This window comes from Bombina bombina, chromosome 3 (genome assembly GCF_027579735.1).
Source record: "Bombina bombina isolate aBomBom1 chromosome 3, aBomBom1.pri, whole genome shotgun sequence".
Lineage (NCBI taxonomy): Eukaryota > Metazoa > Chordata > Amphibia > Anura > Bombinatoridae > Bombina > Bombina bombina.
Window position 1 is genome coordinate 559201858 of NC_069501.1, and position 22222 is coordinate 559224079.

General features: G+C 40.5%; 1 protein-coding gene across 2 annotated transcripts in view; it reads left to right on the forward strand.

Moving 5' to 3' along the window:
* Positions 1-21019, forward strand: part of LOC128653667 (lethal(3)malignant brain tumor-like protein 3) — a 112955-nt gene extending 91936 nt beyond the window's left edge. For both annotated transcript variants that reach the window (XM_053707082.1, XM_053707083.1), the window contains exons 20-22: positions 19518-19684; positions 20126-20188; positions 20508-21019. In XM_053707082.1, the coding sequence (XP_053563057.1) occupies positions 19518-19684; positions 20126-20188; positions 20508-20636 (359 nt within the window). In that variant the 3' untranslated portion in view covers positions 20637-21019. The remainder of the gene's footprint in view (positions 1-19517; positions 19685-20125; positions 20189-20507) is intronic.
* The last annotated feature ends 1203 nt before the right edge of the window (positions 21020-22222 follow it).

Consider the following 22222-nt stretch of genomic DNA (forward strand, 5'->3'; position numbering starts at 1 on the left):
ACATGTGCAAACTGGTAAGCACTGAAAAGTAGTGAGATAGGTTTCAACATGGTGGCACCCATGACTAGACAGAGGCGAAGAAATAGCCCCAATTCTATGCTTATAAAATGTATTGCCACCAGGAGGAGGCAAAATCCCCTACACCAGAGATTTTAATCTCTCCCACTTCCCTCTACCTCCCAGTTTCTTATTTGCCTCTCCAGGAGAAGGTGAAGAATTGAGGTGCTCAAAATTATTTCTAGGTAAGGAGCTCTTTGAACTTGTTTCCCTCATAAGGTAAAAATGCAATAGGGGTATAGGATCACACGTCTGTCACAGGTGTCACTGGGACTGGTCTTTTAGCCTCCTGTTTGGCCATGTTGTTGTAGTCCCAAGGTAACTCCTCTGCTGTTTGTTTTACTGGGTATGCTCTCTATTGTACACAGAATTTGCAGCTGGCTAAGCAAAGTGGAGTGGGTGGTCCTTTCATGTGAGTACCTTCACTCACACAGCCCAAAAGCTATATCATAGCCAGAGGACCTTAATCAGACTCAGAATGGTGTGGGACCATACCATGATTTGATATGAGTGTGTATGTAACTGCAGACACATTTTTAAAGGGACAAGTTAGGCTGCTGTGATTTTTATTTTATGCTAATATTATATGGGGCTATTATTTACTGCAGCAGCGTAATGATTATTTACATGTACTGCCTTTTTCTTATGTGCGGCTGTGGTACAGTGCTTCAACGCTATCATTCGTGTAATTTTTGGTGGTTACATCACTCTGCGGCTTCACTCTGGCAGCATGGGAGTTAATGTTTCCCGCTGCACTGCAGACTTGTGTGCTCGCTTCTTCCTTCTCCCTCACACAGCAGCTGCTTTGGACGTTTCTTTTTTTTGCTCCAGTCACCAGTGTGTTTTAGAAGGGGTTAAGAGCACTTTAACCAGGAGAGAGTGTGGGTTATTTGCATATCTTTTGAAAATCTTAGTTTTTTTTTTTTTTACTGTAACCCATAGCTTATTATAGCAGTATGACTTGCTACTGCTGTATCTTATATCCACACTAGATTCAGTGACATTTTAATCTTTTACTCTATATCTGTGTAAATTCACATTTAATTCACCTGATTATTAAACCATATTGAAGACTGGGACTGTCCCTTCTAGAGGTTTGTCAGGCACACTAGAAGGGAGGTCTGCTGATTATTTGATTCCTCTAAACAAAGGTATGCTTTGCAAACTGGATACTGTTTGTCCTCCAGCTCAGCTTTGCAATTTTGCTTAAATTCTGTTTTACACTCTCATATGAGTACTCCAGCTGTTCCTTCTAAGGTAGCTTGTCCTCCTTCAGTGGGATCCTCTAAGGGGAGCCCCATGGACTTTACTCCAGGTTTTAAAGGCTTTGTAAATATCACTGTTAATGAGGTTTTGGCAGCAATGTCACCTTCAAGTAAGCAGAAGTATTTCTTTCTAATGACACAATGAGTCCACGGATCATCTAATTACTATTGGGAATATCACTCCTGCGCAGCAGGAGGCAGCAAAGAGCACCACAGCAAAGCTGTTAAATATCACTTACCTTCCCTCCAACCCCAGCCATTCTCTTTGCCTACGCTTGAGTAAGGAAGTGGTAAAGTTAGGTATCTGAGAAGATTCTTCAATCAAGATTTTTTTATTTTAATTGCAGTACAAGTATGTGCTCTTTTTCCTCTAGGGTGTAGCCGTAGTCCATTTCAGTCTCTTTAGTAGAGCATTGGTGGCTTTTAAGCAAAGGGAACTTGTGGGACATAATTCTCACTGCGCCTCACTAAAATTTAAATAAAGTGCTGCCCTTTTTATTTATCCACAGGTCTATGTGAGGGAGAGGACCTCTCAAACCTAGTGAGCTGCCTTGCTGCCAGGCAGAATTTGAGGTAAGTGCTAAATTTATTTTTCTTAAGGAGTATTAAGGAAAAAATATGGCGCTTTATTATTTCCCTGAAATGGGATGTTTGATACATTAATCCTAATGTTTTAAGGGGATTATGTAAGGCAGTATTTGCAGGCACTGGGGACTTGAGGAGAATAGGCTCAATGTTGGTGTTTTTTATTACGGAGATTCACATAAAATGTCAACTGACACGTTATTTTTGACACGCCCACAATGGGCGGGGCTTGTGTGACGGTGAAATTATCTGTTGCGCACATATTTTCTCTCAATTACTGTATATGAAGGAGAGAAATCTTGCAACTTGCCGTTTTTAGTTCAAACGGATTAACGATCATTTAACATTATTTGCAACAGCTCTGTTTTGGTTCCTGTTTCCATACACATTATCTCCGGTAATCCAGCAAGGTAGGCACCTCAGCAGAGCTAAAGCTGAGGTGTAGAAGCTGTTTGAAGTGTTTTGAATCATTATTTTTCATTATTGCATTACATTAAAAAATAAAGCAATTATGTTTTTACAGTTCATCAAAAATAAAGCAGTTACGTTTTAAAATGTAAAGAAACAGTAACTTTTTTTCTGTATAAAATTTTAGTAAAATTTTAAATATTTTTATTTTTGTTAAGATGGATCAAGACTCTGTTATAGATTACAGATGTCCTTTATGTTTGCATGCTAATATTAGTCCACCAATCCTTTTCTGTTCCTCATGTGTTGAGAGAACACTACATTTTAGGGATAGACTTTTTGAGCCAATATTGTCTAGGACTGATGCTGTCCAGGAGTCTTTTGACAATATTCAAAATATGCCGCAGTTTTTCTCCTCAGGTGTCCCAAATTTTTATTAATTAATACAGTGCCATACGTTTCCTCCCAAGCTCCGTCTGGAGTTTCTTTGCAAGACATTGCTCCCTCATGTCTTCTGCAGTTTCTGATGCGTTGTCTGCTTTTCCCTTGCTACAGGGAAAGCGCAAGAGGAAATGTAAAGAATCAGTGTGTATGGTTTCTGTCATGACTGTATCTATTCTGAACGTTCCGTCTCATAGGTCTGAAGAGGAGGATATTTTGGTAGCACCTGAGGGTAAGATCTCAGATTCAGACAGTGTAATTCCTTCCTCTGATGTTGAAGTTATATCCTTCAGATTTAAGCTAGGCACCTCCGTTTACTACTTAAGGAGTTTTTAGCTACCATGGACAACTCTGACACTACTGTCGTAGTCAATCCTAAGAAGTCTTGTAAACTAAATAAGTATTTTGGTATACCTTCCATGGTGGAGGTTTTTTCCTGTACCAGATAGAGCTACAGAGATTATTGCTAGGGAATGGGAGAGACCGGGTATCCCTTTTCTTCTGTTATGTGTGATCAGTCCACGGGTCATCATTACTTCTGGGATATAACTCCTCCCCAACAGGAAATGCAAGAGGATTCACCCAGCAGAGCTGCATATAGCTCCTCCCCTCTACGTCAGTCCCAGTCATTCTCTTGCACCCAACGACTAGATAGGATGTGTGAGAGGACTATGGTGATTATACTTAGTTTTTATGACTTCAATCAAAAGTTTGTTATTTTACAATAGCACCGGAGCGTGTTATTACTTCTCTGGCAGAGTTTGAGGAAGAATCTGCCAGAGTTTTTTACTATGATTTTAACCGGAGTAGTTAAGATCATATTGCTGTTCTCGGCCATCTGAGGGAGGTAAAGGCTTCAGATCAGGGGACAGCGGGCAGATGAATCTGCATTGAGGTATGTAGCAGTTTTTATTTTCTGAATGGAATTGATGAGAAAATCCTGCCATACCGTTAAAATGACATGTATGTATACACTTCAGTATTCTGGGGATGGTATTTCACCGGAACTACTCTGCTAAAAGTCACTAATACTTTTAATAACTATTTATCATGTTAAACGTTTTTGCTGGAATGTAGAATCGTTTACATTGCTGAGGTACTGTGTGAATAGATATTTGGGCATTATTTTCCACTTGGCAGTTTTTTGCTTGTAATTGTGACAGTTTCGTTTCTCTTCACTGCTGTGTGGGAGAAGGAGGGGCCGTTTTTGGCGCTCTTTACTACGCATCAAAAATTTCCAGTCAGTCATTTTTATATTTCCTGCATGATCCGGTTCATCTCTGACAGATCTCAGGGGTCTTCAAACTTCTTTGAAGGGAGGTAAATTCTCTCAGCAGAGCTGTGAGAATTCTTATAGTGACTGTGCATAAAAACGTTGCTTTGTACTTCTTATGTCAAATTTAATTATTGTTATTTTACTAATGGGAACAAACCTTTGCTAAAAGTTGTGTTGTTTTAAAGTTTGATGCTATAACTGCTTTTCAGTTCATTATTTCAACTGTTATTTAATCGTTTAGTACCTCTTTGAGGCACAGTATTTTTTTGCTAAAAAAGATTATAACCAAGTTGTAAGTTTTTTGCTAGTGTGTTAAACATGTCTGACTCAGAGGAAGATATCTGTGTCATTTGTTCCAATGCCAAGGTGGAGCCCAATAGAAATTTATGTACTAACTGTATTGATGCTACTTTAAATAAAAGTCAATCTGTACAATGTGAACAAATTTCACCAAACAGCGAGGGGAGAGTTATGCCGACTAACTCGCCTCACGCGGCAGTACCTGCATCTCCCGCCCGGGAGGTGCGTGATATTATGGCGCCTAGTACATCTGGGCGGCCATTACAGATAACATTACAAGATATGGCTACTGTTATGACTGAAGTTTTGTCTAAATTACCAGAACTAAGAGGCAAGCGTGATCACTCTGGGGTGAGAACAGAGTGCGCTGACAATGCTAGGGCCATGTCTGATACTGCGTCACAGCTCGCAGAGCATGAGGACGGAGAGCTTCATTCTGTGGGTGACGGTTCTGATCCAAACAGATTGGACTCAGATATTTCTAATTTTAAATTTAAATTGGAGAACCTCCGTGTATTACTAGGGGAGGTCTTAGCAGCTCTTAACGATTGTAACACCGTTGCAATACCAGAGAAACTGTGTAGGTTGGATAAATACTTTGCGGTACCGGCGAGTACTGACGTTTTTCCTATACCTAAGAGACTAACTGAAATTGTTACTAAGGAGTGGGATAGACCCGGTGTGCCGTTCTCACCCCCTCCAATATTTAGAAAGATGTTCCCAATAGACGCCACCACTAGGGACTTATGGCAAACGGTCCCCAAGGTGGAGGGAGCAGTTTCTACTTTAGCTAAGCGTACCACTATCCCGGTGGAGGATAGCTGTGCTTTCTCAGATCCAATGGATAAAAAATTAGAGGGTTACCTTAAGAAAATGTTTGTTCAACAAGGTTTTATATTGCAACCCCTTGCATGTATCGCGCCGATTACGGCTGCGGCAGCATTTTGGATTGAGTCGCTGGAAGAGAACCTTAGTTCATCTACGCTAGACGACATTACGGACAGGCTTAGAGTCCTTAAACTAGCTAATTCTTTCATTTCGGAGGCCGTAGTACATTTAACTAAACTTACGGCTAAGAACTCAGGATTCGCCATACAGGCACGTAGGGCGCTGTGGCTAAAATCCTGGTCAGCTGATGTGACTTCTAAGTCCAAATTACTTAATATACCTTTCAAGGGGCAGTCTTTATTTGGGCCCGGTTTGAAAGATATTATCGCCGACATTACAGGTGGTAAGGGCCACGCCCTACCTCAAGACAAAGCCAAAGCTAAGGCTAGACAGTCTAATTTTCGTCCCTTTCGGAATTTCAAAACAGGAGCAGCATCAACCTCCACTGCACCAAAACAGGAAGGAGCTGTTGCTCGTTACAGGCAAGGCTGGAAGCCTAACCAGTCCTGGAACAAGAGCAAGCAGGCCAGGAAACCTGCTGCTGCCCCAAAGACAGCATGAACCGAGAGCCCCCGATCCGGGACCGGATCTAGTGGGGGGCAGACTCTCTCTCTTCGCCCAGGCCTGGGCAAGAGATGTTCAGGATCCCTGGGCTCTAGAGATCATATCGCAGGGATACCTTCTAGACTTCAAATTATCTCCCCCAAGAGGGAGATTTCAGCTGTCAAGGTTGTCAACAAACCAGATAAAGAAAGAAGCGTTTCTACGCTGCGTACAAGATCTGTTATTAATGGGAGTGATCCATCCGGTTCCGCGGTCGGAACAAGGACAAGGGTTCTACTCAAACCTGTTTGTGGTTCCCAAAAAAGAGGGAACTTTCAGGCCAATCTTAGATTTAAAGACTCTAAACAAATTCCTAAGAGTTCCATCGTTCAAAATGGAAACTATTCGGACAATCTTACCCATGATCCAAGAGGGTCAGTACATGACCACAGTGGATTTAAAGGATGCTTACCTTCACATACCGATCCACAAAGATCATCACCGGTATCTAAGGTTTGCCTTCTTAGACAGGCACTACCAGTTTGTAGCTCTTCCATTCGGATTGGCTACGGCTCCAAGAATCTTCACAAAGGTTCTGGGTGCCCTTCTAGCGGTACTAAGACCGCGAGGGATTTCGGTAGCTCCGTACCTAGACGACATTCTAATACAAGCTTCAAGCTTTCAAACTGCCAAGTCTCATACAGAGTTAGTTCTGGCATTTCTAAGGTCGCATGGATGGAAAGTGAACGAAAAGAAGAGTTCTCTCTTTCCTCTCACAAGAGTTCCATTCTTGGGGACTCTTATAGATTCTGTAGAAATGAAGATTTACCTGACAGAAGACAGGTTAACAAAGCTTCAAAATGCATGCCGCGTCCTTCATTCCATTCAACACCCGTCAGTAGCTCAATGCATGGAGGTGATCGGCTTAATGGTAGCGGCAATGGACATAGTACCTTTTGCACGTCTACACCTCAGACCGCTGCAATTATGCATGCTAAGTCAGTGGAATGGGGATTACTCAGATTTGTCCCCTACTCTGAATCTGAATCAAGAGACCAGAAATTCTCTTCTATGGTGGCTTTATCGGCCACACCTGTCCAGGGGGATGCCATTCAGCAGGCCAGACTGGACAATTGTAACAACAGACGCCAGCCTACTAGGTTGGGGCGCTGTCTGGAATTCTCTGAAGGCTCAGGGACTATGGAATCAGGAGGAGAGTCTCCTTCCAATAAACATTCTGGAATTGAGAGCAGTTCTCAATGCCCTTCTGGCTTGGCCCCAGTTAACAACTCGGGGGTTCATCAGGTTTCAGTCGGACAACATCACGACTGTAGCTTACATCAACCATCAGGGAGGGACAAGAAGCTCCCTAGCAATGATGGAAGTATCAAAGATAATTCGCTGGGCAGAGTCTCACTCTTGCCACCTGTCAGCAATCCACATCCCGGGAGTGGAGAACTGGGAGGCGGATTTCTTGAGTCGCCAGACTTTTCATCCGGGGGAGTGGGAACTTCATCCGGAGGTCTTTGCCCAAATACTTCGACGTTGGGGCAAACCAGAGATAGATCTCATGGCGTCTCGCCAGAACGCCAAACTTCCTCGCTACGGGTCCAGATCCAGGGATCCGGGAGCAGTTCTGATAGATGCTTTGACAGCACCTTGGAACTTCAGGATGGCTTATGTGTTTCCACCCTTCCCGCTGCTTCCTCGATTGATTGCCAAAATCAAACAGGAGAGAGCATCAGTAATTCTAATAGCACCTGCATGGCCACGCAGGACTTGGTATGCAGATCTAGTGGACATGTCATCCTGTCCGCCTTGGTCTCTACCTCTAAGACAGGACCTTCTGATACAGGGTCCATTCAAACATCAAAATCTAACTTCTCTGAAGCTGACTGCTTGGAAATTGAACGCTTGATTTTATCAAAACGTGGTTTTTCTGAGTCGGTTATTGATACCCTGATTCAGGCTAGGAAGCCTGTTACCAGAAGGATTTACCATAAAATATGGCGGAAATACCTATACTGGTGCGAATCCAAAGGTTACTCCTGGAGTAAGGTTAGGATCGCTAGGATATTGTCTTTTCTACAAGAAGGTTTAGAAAAGGGTTTATCAGCTAGTTCATTAAAGGGACAGATTTCAGCTCTGTCCATCTTGTTACACAGACGTCTGTCAGAAAATCCAGACGTCCAGTCCTTTTGTCAGGCTTTAGCTAGGATCAAGCCTGTGTTTAAAGCTGTTGCTCCACCATGGAGTTTAAACTTAGTTCTTAACGTTTTACAGGGTGTTCCGTTTGAACCCCTTCATTCCATTGATATAAAAATGTTATCTTGGAAAGTTCTGTTTTTAATGGCTATTTCCTCGGCTCGAAGAGTCTCTGAGTTATCAGCCTTACATTGTGATTCCCCTTATCTGATTTTTCACTCAGACAAGGTAGTTCTGCGTACTAAACCTGGGTTCTTACCTAAGGTAGTCACTAACAGGAACATCAATCAAGAGATTGTTGTCCCATCCTTGTGTCCAAATCCTTCTTCAAAGAAGGAACGTCTTTTACACAATCTGGATGTAGTTCGTGCCCTCAAGTTCTACTTGCAGGCAACTAAAGATTTTCGCCAAACTTCTTCCTTGTTTGTCGTTTACTCTGGACAGAGGAGAGGTCAAAAAGCTTCTGCTACCTCTCTCTCTTTTTGGCTTCGTAGCATAATACGTTTAGCCTATGAGACTGCTGGACAGCAGCCTCCTGAAAGAATTACAGCTCACTCCACTAGAGCTGTGGCTTCCACTTGGGCCTTTAAGAATGAGGCCTCTGTTGAACAGATTTGCAAGGCTGCAACTTGGTCTTCACTTCATACTTTTTCCAAATTTTACAAATTTGACACTTTTGCTTCTTCGGAGGCTATTTTTGGGAGAAAGGTTCTTCAGGCAGTGGTTCCTTCTGTATAATGAGCCTGCCTATCCCTCCCGTCATCCGTGTACTTTTGCTTTGGTATTGGTATCCCAGAAGTAATGATGACCCGTGGACTGATCACACATAACAGAAGAAAACATAATTTATGCTTACCTGATAAATTCCTTTCTTCTGTTGTGTGATCAGTCCACGGCCCGCCCTGTTTTAAGGCAGGTAAATATCTTTTAAATTATACTCCAGTCACCACTTCACCCTTGGTTACTCCTTTCTCGTTGATTCTTGGTCGAATGACTGGGACTGACGTAGAGGGGAGGAGCTATATGCAGCTCTGCTGGGTGAATCCTCTTGCATTTCCTGTTGGGGAGGAGTTATATCCCAGAAGTAATGATGACCCGTGGACTGATCACACAACAGAAGAAAGGAATTTATCAGGTAAGCATAAATTATGTTTTTCTCCATCCCCTATATTTAAGATGTTTCCTATAGCAGGGTTACTCAAGAAAATGTATGTACACAGGGGTTTACACTGGTAACCTGCGGTGTGTATTGCCACCATCACTAGTGCGGCAGCATACTGGTTTGATGCATTGTCTGATTCTATTCGGACAGACACTCCCCTCGAAGAGATCCAGCATAGGATCAAGGCCCTTAAGTTGGCCAATTCCTTTATTACGGATGCTTCCCTATAGGTTATTAAACTGGGAGCAAAGATTTCCGGTTTTGCCGTACTGGCCCGCAGAGCTTTATGGTTAAAATCTTGGTCTGCGGATGTGTCATCTAAGTCTAAGCTTTTGGCGATCCCTTACAAGAGAAGGACCTTGTTTGGGCCGGGTTTGACAAAATAGTTTCTGACATTATGGGAGGAAAGGGTCATTTCCTCCCTCAGGATAAGAGGAATAAGCAGAAGGGACGTCAGAGTAATTTTCGTTCCTTTCAAAACTTCAAGGGTAAGCCTTCCTCTCCTTCTTTCACGCATGAACAGTCCAAGCCTTCTTGGAGGCCCAACCAGTCTTGGAACAAGGGAAAACAATCCAAGAAGCCCGTTATTGACTCAAAAGTATCATGGAGGGTCTGCCCCCAATCCGGGACCGGATGTGTAGGGAGCAGACTTTCCTCCTTCGCTCAGGCTTGGGTTCGGGATGTTCAGGACATCGTGTCCCAGGGATACAAACTAGAGTTCAAGACCTTACCTCCCAGGGGCAGGTTTCTGTTTTCAAGATTATTTGTAGACCAGATATAAAGAGAGGTGTTCTTAAACTGTGTTCGGGATCTTTCCGACCTGGGAGTGATAGTTCCCATCCCAATGCAGGAACAGGGTCCGGGGTTCTACTCCAATCTGTTTGTGGTTCCCAAAAAAGAGGGAACCTTCAGACCAATTTTAGATCTCAAAAGTCTAAACAAATTCCTCAGAGTACCATCCTTCAAGATGGAAACTATTCGTTCCATTCTTCCCTTGGTTCAAGAGGGTCAATTTATGACAACGGTAGTTTTAAAGGATGCGTACCTGCATGTTCCCATCCACAGGGACCATCACAAGTTTCTGAGGTTTGCATTTCTAGACCAACACTTCTTCCATTAGGCCTTGCCACTGCTCCGATTGCGGGGCATTGCAGTGGCGCCTTATCTGGACGACATTCTGGTTCAGGCGCCATCCTTTCAACAAGCAAGATCCCACACGGAAATATTGTTATCTTTCCTGCAATCTCATGGATGGAAGGTGAATTTGGAAAAGAGATCCTTAGTTCCAACTACAAGGGTAATTTTCTTGGGAACCATAATAGATTCCTTATCAATGAAGATTTGTCTGACAGAAGTCAGGAAATCAAAGATTTTCAATTCCTGTCTAGCGCTTCAGTCCTCTCCTTGGCCATCAGTGGCAAAATGCATGGAGGTAATCGGTCTGATCATCCCGTTTCCCCGTTTCCACCTCAGACCTCTGCAGTTATGCATGCTCAGACAGTGGAACGAAGATTATGCAGATCTGTCTCCACGAATACTTCTGGAGCAGGAGATCAGGGATTCTTTTCTTTGATGGTTGTCTCAGGAACCTCTCCCAGGGAACCTGCTTTCGCAGACCCACCTGGGTGATTGTGACAACGGACGCCAGCCTACTGGGATGGGGAGCAGTCTGGGGCTCTCTAAAGGCACAGGGGACATGGACTCAGTCGGAGTCTGTTTTACCCATAAACATTCTGAAGCTGAGAGCAATCTTAAATGCTCTTCTGGCCTGGCCTCAGTTAGCATCGGCCAGGTTTATCAGGTTCCATTCGGACAACATAACTTCAGTGGCTTACATCAACCATCAAGGGGGAACTCAGAGTTCCTTGGCCAATGCAGAGGTAGCCAAGATAATTCAGTGGGTGGAGTCCCACAACTGCTGCCTGTAGGCGATCTGCATCCCAGGAGTGCACAACTGGGAGGCAGATTTTCTGAGCAGACAGACCTTTCACCTGGGGGAGTGGGAACTCCATCCGGAAGTGTTCTCCAGCTTGATTCTCAAATGGGGACAGATGGAGTTGGATCTCATGGCATCTCGGCAGAATGCCAAGCTTCCGAGGTACAGGTCAAAGTCAAGGGATCCTCAGGCGGTACTGATAGACGCTCTGGCGGTACCTTGGAATTTCAGCCTTGCATACCTATTTCTCCTGTTCGCTCTCCTCCCACGAGTCATTGCTCAAATCAAACAGGAAAGGGTGTCGGTGATCCTCATAGCACTGGCGTAGCCTCGCAGGATCTGGTATGCAGACCTGTTGGAGATGTCATCTCTTCCACCTTGGAGGCTTCTACTTCAAGGGCCCTTCCTTCATCCAAATTTAGTTTCTCTGAAGCTGACTGCTTGGAGATTGAAAGCTTAATTTTATCCAAGTGTGGATATTCAGAGTCAGTCATTGAGACCTTGATCCAGGCTCGTAAGCCTGTGACTAGAAAGATTTACCATAAGATAAATATCTGCATTGGTGTGAATCCTAAGGCTACTCTTGGAGTAGAGTTCGGATTCCTAGAATTTTGTCTCTTCTCCAAGAGGGTTTGGAGAAGGGTTTATCGGCAAGTTCCCTAAAGGGTCAAATTTCTGCCTTATCTATTTTGTTACAGCTGTCAGGCCTTGGTCAGAATCAGGCCTGTGTTTAAATCGGTTACTCCTCCTTGGAGTCTTAATCTAGTTCATAAAGTTCTTCAACATGCTCCGTTTGAGCCTATGCATTCCTTAGATATTAAGTTGTAATCTTGGAAGGTTTTGTTTTTTGCTGCTATTTCATCTGCTTGTAGAGTTTCAGAGCTCTCGGCATTACAGTATGAGTCACCTTACCTTATTTATCATTCGGATAAGGTAGTTTTGTGTACTAACGGCTAGATTACGAGTTTTGCGTTTATGAGTAAAAAAGCAGCGTTAAGGCTAATAACGCTGCTTTTTCACTACCGCTGCTATTACGAGCCTTGTAGGTACAGCTGTCCCGCACACTTTTTTGGCCGTACTGCAAATTAACTTACGCAACTTTCGTAAAGTCTTTTTTCAATGGGACTTTTTTTTTAGGCCAAAAAGTGAGCGGTACAGCCTATCTCGCAAGATTCGTAACGCATTCGTAAAGCTGTAGCATAAAACTCATAACTAAAATGCTAAAAAGTACACTAACACCCATAAACTACCTATTAACCCCTAAACCAAGGCCCTCCTGCATCGCAAACACTAAAATAAAATTATTAACCCCTAATCTGCCGCTCCCGACATCGCCGCCACTATAATAAACATATTAACCCCTAAAACGCTGCACTCCCGCCTCGCAAACACTAGTTAAATATTATTAACCCCTAATATGCCGCCCCTAATATCGCCGCCACTTACCTACATTTATTAACCCCTAATCTGCCGCCCCCACTATATTAAATTTATTAACCCCTAAACGTAAGTCTAACCCTAACACCCCCTAACTTAAATATAATTAAAATAAATCTAACTAAAAATTCCTATCATTAACTAAATAATTCCTATTTAAAACTAAATACTTACCTGTAAAATAAACCCTAAGCTAGCTACAATATAACTAATAGTTACATTGTATCTAGCTTAGGGTTTATTTTTATTTTACATGCAAGTTTGTATTTATTTTAACTAGGTAGAATAGTTACTAAATAGTTATTAAATATTTACTAACTACCTAGCTAAAATAAATACAACTTTACCTGTAAAATAAAACCTAACCTGTCTTACACTAACACCTAACCTTACAGTACAATTAAATAAATTACCTAAATTAAATACAATTAACAAAATTTAAATACAAATACCTAAATTACAAAAAAAAACAACTAAATTACACAAAATAAAAAACGAATTTACAAGATATTTAAACTAATTACACCTAATCTAATAGCCCTATCAAAATAAAAAAAGCCCCCCCAAATAAAAAAAAACCCTAAACTAAACTACCAAGAACCCTTAAAAGGACCTTTTGCGGGGCATTGCCCCAAAGAAATCAGCTCTTTTACCTGTAAAAAAAAATACAAACAACCCCCAACAGTAAAACCCACCACCCACACAACCAACCCCCCAAATAATACCCTAACTAAAAAAAACCTAAGCTCCCCATTGCCATGAAAAGGGCATTTGGATGGGCATTGCCCTTAAAAGGGCATTTAGCTCTATTGCTGCCCAAACTCTAATCTAAAACTAAAACCCACCCAATAAACCCTTAAAAAAACCTAACACTAACCCCCGAAGATCCACTTACAGTTTTGAAGACCGGACATCCATCGTCAAGGAAGCCGGGAGAAGTGGTCCTCCAGACGGGCAGAAGTCTTCATCCAGACAGCACGGAGCGGGTTCGTCTTTAAGACATCCGGCGCGGAGCATACTCTTCTTCCGACGACTCCCGACGAATGAAGGTTCCTTTAAGTGACGTCATCCAAGATGGCGTCCCTTAGATTCCGATTAGCTGATAGAATTCTATCAGCCAATCGGAATTAAGGCAATGCCCCGCAAAAGGCCCTTTTAAGGGCTATTGGTAGTTTAGTTTAGGCTAGGGGTTTTTTTATTTTGGGGGGCTTTTTTTATTTTGATAGGGCTATTAGATTAGGTGTAATTAGTTTAAATATCTTGTAATTTGTTTTTTTTATTTTGTGTAATTTAGTGTTTGTTTGTTTTTGTAATTTAGGTATTTGTATTTAATTTTGTTAATTGTATTTAATTTAGGTAATTTATTTAATTGTACTGTAAGGATAGGTGTTAGTGTAAGACAGGTTAGGTTTTATTTTACAGGTAAATTTTGTATTAATTTTAGCTAGGTAGTTAGTAAATAGTTAATAATTTTTTAGTAACTATTCTACCTAGTTAAAATAAATACAAACTTGCCTGTAAAATAAAAATAAACCCTAAGCTAAATACAATGTAACTATTAGTTATATTGTAGCTATCTTAGGGTTTATTTTACAGGTAAGTATTTAGTTTTAAATAGGAATTATTTAGTTATTAATAGTAGGTTTTCTTTAGATTTATTGTAATTATATTTGTTAGTGGGTGTTAGGGTTAGGGTTAGACTTAGGTTTAGGGGTTAATAACTTTAGTATAGTGGCAGCGACGTTGTGGGTGACAGATTAGGGGTTAATAGTATTTAAATAGTGTTTGAGATGCGGGAGTGCGGTAGTTTAGGGGTTAATATGTTATAGTGGCAGCGATGTCCGGAGCGGCAGATTAGGGGTTAATAAGTATAATGTAGGTGTTGGCGATGTCGGGGGCGGCAGATTAGGGGTTAATAAGTGTAATATTAGGGGTGTTTAGACTCTGGGTTCATGTTAGGGTGTTAGGTGTGAACATAAATTTTCTTTCCCCATAGGAATCAATGGGGCTGCGTTACAGAGCTTTACGCTGCTTTTTTGCAGGTGTTAGACTTTTTTTCAGCTGGCTCTCCCCATTGATGTCTATGGGGAAATCGTGCACGAGCACGTAAAACCAGCTCACCGCTGACTTAAGCAGCGCTGGTATTGGAGTGCGGTATGGAGCACAAGTTTGCTCAACGCTCACTTCTTGTCTTTTAACGCCGGGTTTATGAAAACCTGTAATACCAGCGCTGTAGGTAAGTGAACGGTGACAATAACGTGCAAGTTAGTACCGAACCCCTTATAACGCAATCTAGCCGTATGTTAGGGTTTCTCCCTAATGTGGTTTCAGATTGTTGTTCCGTCCTTGTGTCCTAACCCTTCTTCTCAGAAGGAACGTCTGCTGCACAATCTAGACGTGGTGCGTGCATTGAAATTTTATTGGCAGTGCGACTAAGGATTTTCTTCAGTCTTCTGCTCTGTTTGTGATTTTCTCTGGAAAATTTAAAGGACAGAAATCTACGGCTACTTCTCTTTCTTTGTGGCTGAAGAGTATCATTTCCTTGGCCTATGAAACTGCTGGATAACAGCCTCCTGAGAGAGTTACAGCTACGAGGGCTGTTTCCTCTTTCTGGGCATTCAAAAATGAAGCTTCTGTGGAACATATTTGTAAGGCTGCAACTTGGTCCTCTCTCCACACTTTTTCTAAATTCTATAAATGTTATAATTTATGTTCTTCAAGCAGTGGTGCCTTCCATTTAGGTTCCCTGTCTTGTCCCTCCCTATCATCTGTGTCCTCTAGCTTGGGTATTGATTCTCAATAGTAATTAGATGATCTGTGGACTCATCGTGTCATTAGAAAGAAAACAAAATCTATGCTTACCTGATAAATGTATTTATTTCTTGACACGATGAGTCCACGGCCCGCCCTATTGTTTCTTAAGGACAGGGTTTTTTGTTATAAACTTCAGACACCGCCTCCTGCTGGGCAGGAGTGATATTCCCAATAGTAATTAGATGATCCGTGGACTCATTGTGTCAAGAAAGAGAAATACATTTATCAGGTAAGCATACATTTTTGTTTTTTCCTCTCATTTGCCTTCTAGAGGTGATTTTATCTAACTTAACTATTTCTGCCAAATCAGTTGAGGATTAAGACTCTGACGTCTATCCGTCTTCAGAGGGGGGAATTAACCTCTTAAAACCACAATTTTAATCTTGATCAGGACTCTGAGGCTACTTCCTTTATTTTAAGGTTGAGCATTTGCACTCTTTACTTCAGGAAATATTGCAAACTTTAGGGGTCCAGGACTCTAAGCCAAGGTATATCTAATAATAGATTTTGTTTCATTTGTCAGTCTCTAAACCAAAGTTCATTGTCTTCTCAAAAATCAAACTCCTCAAAGTCATAATGGAATCCTAATCCAGTATGGATCAAATCCAAAACATAACAAGAAATATCTTTCCAATTCTAAATCAGCATGAAGGTGCGGTCCCCGGCTCAGACTTGTTGCTGATAGAGGCAGGTTGAGGCTTTTTTCAGAAGACCTGGTCTCAGTCTGTTCAGGACCGTTGTGTACTAGATATAGTATCACAAGGTTACAGAATAGGTTTTCCGTCACAGCCTCCTCCAGGGAGGTTCCTCCTGTCACACATCCCAAAGATTTTCAATTAGAAAAGTGCCCTTTTCAATCTGTTCAAGAGCTAGAAAGCATGGGGCGTTTTTTTCCAGTTCTGCCTTCGGAACGAGGTCAAGGTTCCTGTTCCTATCTTTTCATTGTTCCGAAGAAAGTGGGAACTTTCAGACCCATTATATATTTGAAAGCCTTGAACAAGTTTTTCATGAGTTCCTTCATTCAAGATAGAAACTAATAGAACCATTCTTCCTTCAGTTCATGTCCACTATAGAGTTAAAGGATGTGTACCTTCACATAGCTATTCACAGGGATCACTGTCAGTTTCTTCTGTTTACCTTATTCCGGACAAACACTACCAGTTTGTAGCCCTTCCTTTTGGATTAGCCACAGCGCCCAGGATCTTAAACAAGGTCCTTGGGGCTTTATTGTTGGTCGTTAGGGATAAGGGTATAGCTGTAGTGCCTTGCCTGGACAATATTTTGGTTCAGGCACCATCCTTACTTTTATTAATAGATCAATCAACTACTGTTGTTTCTTCGCAGGAGACTATTGCCATGCGTCTGTATTTGACAGAGCAACGCAAGCTCAAACTTCAACTCGTCTAAATCTTCAATCCTTGACTCATCCTACAGTGGCCCAGTGTATTGAGGTAGTAAGTTTGATAGTGACAGCATCATACGTCATCCCTTTTGCACGTATGCACCTCTTTAGCTCTGCATGTTGAATCAGTGGAATGGGGATTGCACTCATCTTAGGTAATTCAATTGGATCCCTCATTAAAGCGTTCCCTATCATGGTGGACGTCTCATCACGTTATCTCACAGGGAATCTCATTTCTTTGTCCCTCATGGGAAATTACCACAGACACGACCTAGGAATCTCGCCGATCACAGGTAGTTTGTTCTCCTCAGGAGGCAAGGTTACCAATCAATATTCTAGAACTTTGTGCAATTTTCAGGGCTCTGCAGGCTTGTCCTTCTCTTAGAGCGTTAGCATGCATTTGTTTTCAATCAGATAACATAACTGTGGTAGCCTACATCAATCACCAGAAAGATACACGCAGTGTTCTAGCAATGGATAAAGTATCTTGCATTTTGTCATGGGCAGAGTGCCAACAGTGTACAATTTCTACAATCCACATTCAGTTGATGCAGCGTTTGGGTCTGCTAGAGATAGACTTAATGGCTTCACAGATGAATCACAAAAGCTCCCCAGGTATGGGGCAAGGTACATAGACCCCAAGAAGAATTGAAAGATGCTCTAGCATTGTTTTTGTCATTTCACTTATTTTATCTATTTCGAACCATCAATGGAGCAATTGCTTGTCTCAAGCAGGAACACACATTGACCATTCTGATAACTCCTTCATGGCCACACAGAACTTGGTAAGTGAATTTTGTTCAAATGTCCAGTGTTACACCATGATGTCTTCCTCTATGTCTAGATCTGTTATCACAGGGACCCTTCTTTCATCAAAATCTTGAATCTCTCAATTTGACTGCTTGGAGTTTGAACGGGTGATTCTTTCTCAAATGGACTTTTCACATTCAGTGGTTGATACTCTTATTCTGACTCGAAAACCAGTTACCAGGAAGATGTAGCAAAGTATGGAAGTTTTATTTTTCATGGTGTGTTGAAATAGGTTTTTTGTTGACATTTGTTTAGAATTCTGAAATTTCTTCAGGGCTTTTCAGCTAGTACTTTGAAAGGTCACATTTCTACTTTTGTGTTATTATATAGAAATATTGATAGGCTTCCAGTTATTCAAGCTTTTTGCAGAGTCCGGTTATAAAACCAATTGCCTGTCCATGGAATCTCAACTTGGTTTTGAGAGTTTTACCAGCTCATCCATTTGAACCTATGCATGAGTTGGACATTCAGGTATTCTTTCTTTTGGCTATTTCTTCAGCAAAGAGAGTATCTTAGTAATCTACTCTTTCTTGTGAAGAGCTGTATCTTTTTTTTTATCAGGATAAGACGTTACTGCGTACACATTATAGTTTTTTGCCCAAGGTAATATCTTCATAGAATATTAACCAGGAGATTGTAGTTCATTCATTATAAAAACTGATCAAAGACCAGCGCAAAATGTACAAACCCACAAGCAAACAAGAAAAGAGGATCTCCTACACCTCCAAAATTGATGGGCGGAGTTTGTGTGGCGCCAATTTGGCCCGCGCCCTTCCTACTCAAGAGTCACTGTTTAATAAAGCTGAGACAGTGACGTAGGGGTAGAACCAGATAGCGCTTCAGCTAGACACCGGTTAATTACAATTAAGACAGTAACGTCCAGTGCTAGACTCGCAGTCTTTAACGTCTACGCAATGGTCGTACAGCGTTCAGCTGACTTCCGGACATGTTTCCAAAACACTGGTTATTTTCAAATAAGACAGTATCGTCAAGTGCTGGACTCTCAGCCTTTAATGTCTACACAGAGGTCACACAGCTTTTCAGCTGAGTTCCGGACCTTTTTTTGGGCTAAATTTGTTACTTTTTTTATTTTTTTATTAAATGCATTTGGTAGCAGGGCTCCTCAGCAAGGTTCTTCAAGCACAGGCTGAGGGGTAAATGTAATCTGCAGTAGTTGTTTCTTTCAGCACTCAAAAATAAAAAGTTACACTTTACAATTTAAAGAGACAGTAACGTTTTTTATGTATAAAAAATGTAACCTGTTTTCTTTGTCTAAATCATCTTTTGTGACTCTGAATGGACCTAGAGGCCCTGCTAATGGTCTCTTGGTTTTCTGCTTTGATGAAAATGAGTCATAAAGGTAGATTTTTATGAAACTACTCCCTCTAAGCTAGATTATTTAGGAGTTTATTGACAATGGTAATGGTTGTCACAAATGTTTCCTATTATGTCCTATTAGCTTCCTCTCATGCTCTACCTGGAGTTTTTATAGCTTGAATTTCCATAATTTACACTTATCTTAAAGTTCCACAGTATTTTACACAAAATTAAAAGAAAAATGACAAAAACATACACTAAAATGTCACTTTAATATTTGCTTGCAATTGCTCTAACAGACCACAAGGGTGTGTCCACAACACTTATTTTAAAGGACAAAATATAAATGAAGGAATGATAGAACTGTTCTGTATAGTGCAGTAGATGTATATCTATGACATAATCTGATGCACAGATTTGTGCAACCTATGCAATATGTCTGGGCGTATATTATAACCGTGATTATTAAAGTAAGCTAAACGTTGGCACTGTTAGATTTATATAAAAATATACATTCTGCAACTGACATTTTGTGTGCTTTTGACAATGAAAAAATGGATCAATTCAAATTACACATGAAATTTGGTGCATTTTTAATAATACTGTAATATGGGGAGCTTTTGCACCAAATGTCCTGTTCAATGAATGCCACTGTATGCTATTTTTTACAGACTCAGAACTGAGTTTAGAACAAGCTCTTCACCAGTCTGTATTCATGACGTCCTTGTCCTCAGACCCTGGTCACCGAATACACCTGTGCTGGGAGCAGCAGTGCCGTCTACTTCCTGAAGTGTCCTCATACACTGCTCAGACTGTTAGCAAATGGAATTCAGAGGAGGTGAGATATGTGAGGGTGGAAGATTGGTAAGGTGGGAAATGAATAGCTAATAAGGGATAGTGAATAATGTCTTGACGGAACAAAAAAACTATTTGCTAGAACAAAAAGGTGTAACCTAGAGTTAGAGAAAATTAATCAGAAAAGGGACTAGGATATTGTGGAAAAATAGGAATAAAAAAGGGGAACTGAAGAGTTCTCCATAGACGAGAGATGTTCTATAGGAAGAGAGTAACTAAATGAAGATAATTTGATGGAGAAACTAAATGAAAATAATTGGAACGAGAAGCTGAACAGCAAAAGATATGTTTATATTGCTTTACTGGATACCCATTACATACACATTACTTTTACACTCTTATAAATGCCTTCTTTATTTTCTTCCATTTTTGCCTCTTCCCCTCTCACCTCCCTTTTCTTATTACCTCTTCATTTTCTTTTAAGGTGGCTAAATTTGTGCACCAGCTTCCTGGTTGTAATGAACAAGCCTCAATCTTCAGAGAAGAGGTAAGACATTTTACTGCATTTCTGTCAAGTATAGAACAGTGGTTAATTTTGTCTGTGAGATAAAAAGCAGTGTTTAAATCCTTTAATAACTCCCACGCCCACACTGATTGTGTTCTCCCAATTCATGGGATCTCAGTCCCTCTATGCTCTTTAGTAGTAGCAAAGAGCATGTTGCAAGATTTTGTCTTCAAAATTTGCCTCTCCTTTTATTATTGTACCCTCTACAGTGAACTAGTTGTCCTGTACCCAAATAAAACTCTGGCCTTTCCCCAGTACCCTCTACCACATCACTCCTCATCATAACCTCTTCTCTTTCCAGCAGATAGACGGGGAGGCTTTTCTATTGTTGACTCAGGGTGACCTTGTGAAGATACTTGGCATAAAACTCGGACCAGCCTTAAAAATCTACAACTCAATTCTCATGTTCCATAATTTGGTCCAGGACTGAGTGGTAGAGCAACCTTGGAACAAAAGAATGGATGAAGATGTGGACAAGAGAAAGTGTTGAGTGTTGCTGCTATGTATGCATGATGGAGATGAGTGTAAGAGGCATCTGGGAAGTGTGAGTGAAGTGGTGTTTTTTTTTTTTGTTTTTTTTTTTGTTTTTTTATATATCATAAGCAGACTGTGAAAATCAGAATCATGTACAAACAGAAATGTGCAAATAAACGTGGACCCTGAAGGGATTAACTGTATAAATGTATGATAACACTACTCCAGTGATTCCTTGTTTTCTTTATTACCAAGGGTGCTGTTCTTGGAGCAGTATATCTGGAAGAAAAACATGCATTTCTGGTTTTGTTACTGGAAAAATAAATTATTTTCTGCTCATTTTGTCTACCTGTTTTACAGAAATGTTTTTTTATTTTAAATATTTTATTGAAACTTTAATGATACAACAAACAATTAAAGAGAGTTTAGATATAAAATATAGTTATACAGACCATCATCAAGTGAGGTAAATAAGACACCATTATAACAATAATCATAAAAGACAACACAATAAAGAGAGGAAGAGCGAGGCTAAACAATGCTTGTAAAAGCGGTAGCACAAAAGTGATAAATCACGGTTAAAGGGACAGTCTGCTTGAAAAATGTTATTGTTTAAAAATATAGATAATCCCTTTATTACCCATTCCCCAGTTTTACATTACCATTGTATCTAAGCCTCTGCAGACTGCCCACTTACCTCAGTGCTTTTTACAAACTTGCATTTTACCCATTTAGTGCTGGTTCCTGCATAACTCGATGGGAGTGAGCTCAATGTCATCTATATGAACTAGCACTGTCTGGCTGTGAAAAGCTACTAAAGTGCACTGAGATAAGAGGAGGCTTAGAAACATGCAGAGAATTAGAGGATTAAAGGTGTATATGTGTGTATATATATATATATATATATATATATATATATATATATATATATATATATATGAAACTGGATTGTTACTTGTTAAAAAATAAAAATTTAAAAAGTAATGTTATAGCACACTAACTATATTTCTTGTTCTTTTTTAACATGATTTTTCTCAACCCAATATCTTCTCCTGAAAATATATATATATGTGTGTGTGTGTGTGTGTGTGTATATATATATATATATATATATATATATATATGTGTGTGTGTATATATATATATATATATATATATATATACAGGGAGTGCAGAATTATTAGGCAAGTTGTATTTTTGAGGATTAATTTTATTATTGAACAACAACCATGTTCTCAATGAACCCAAAAAACTCATTAATATCAAAGCTGAATAGTTTTGGAAGTAGTTTTTAGTTATAGCTATTTTAGGGGGATATCTGTGTGTGCAGGTGACTATTACTGTGCATAATTATTAGGCAACTTAACAAAAAACAAATATATACCCATTTCAATTATTTATTTTTACCAGTGAAACCAATATAACATCTCAACATTCACAAATATACATTTCTGACATTCAAAAACAAAACAAAAACAAATCAGTGACCAATATAGCCACCTTTCTTTGCAAGGACACTCGAAAGCCTGCCATCCATGGATT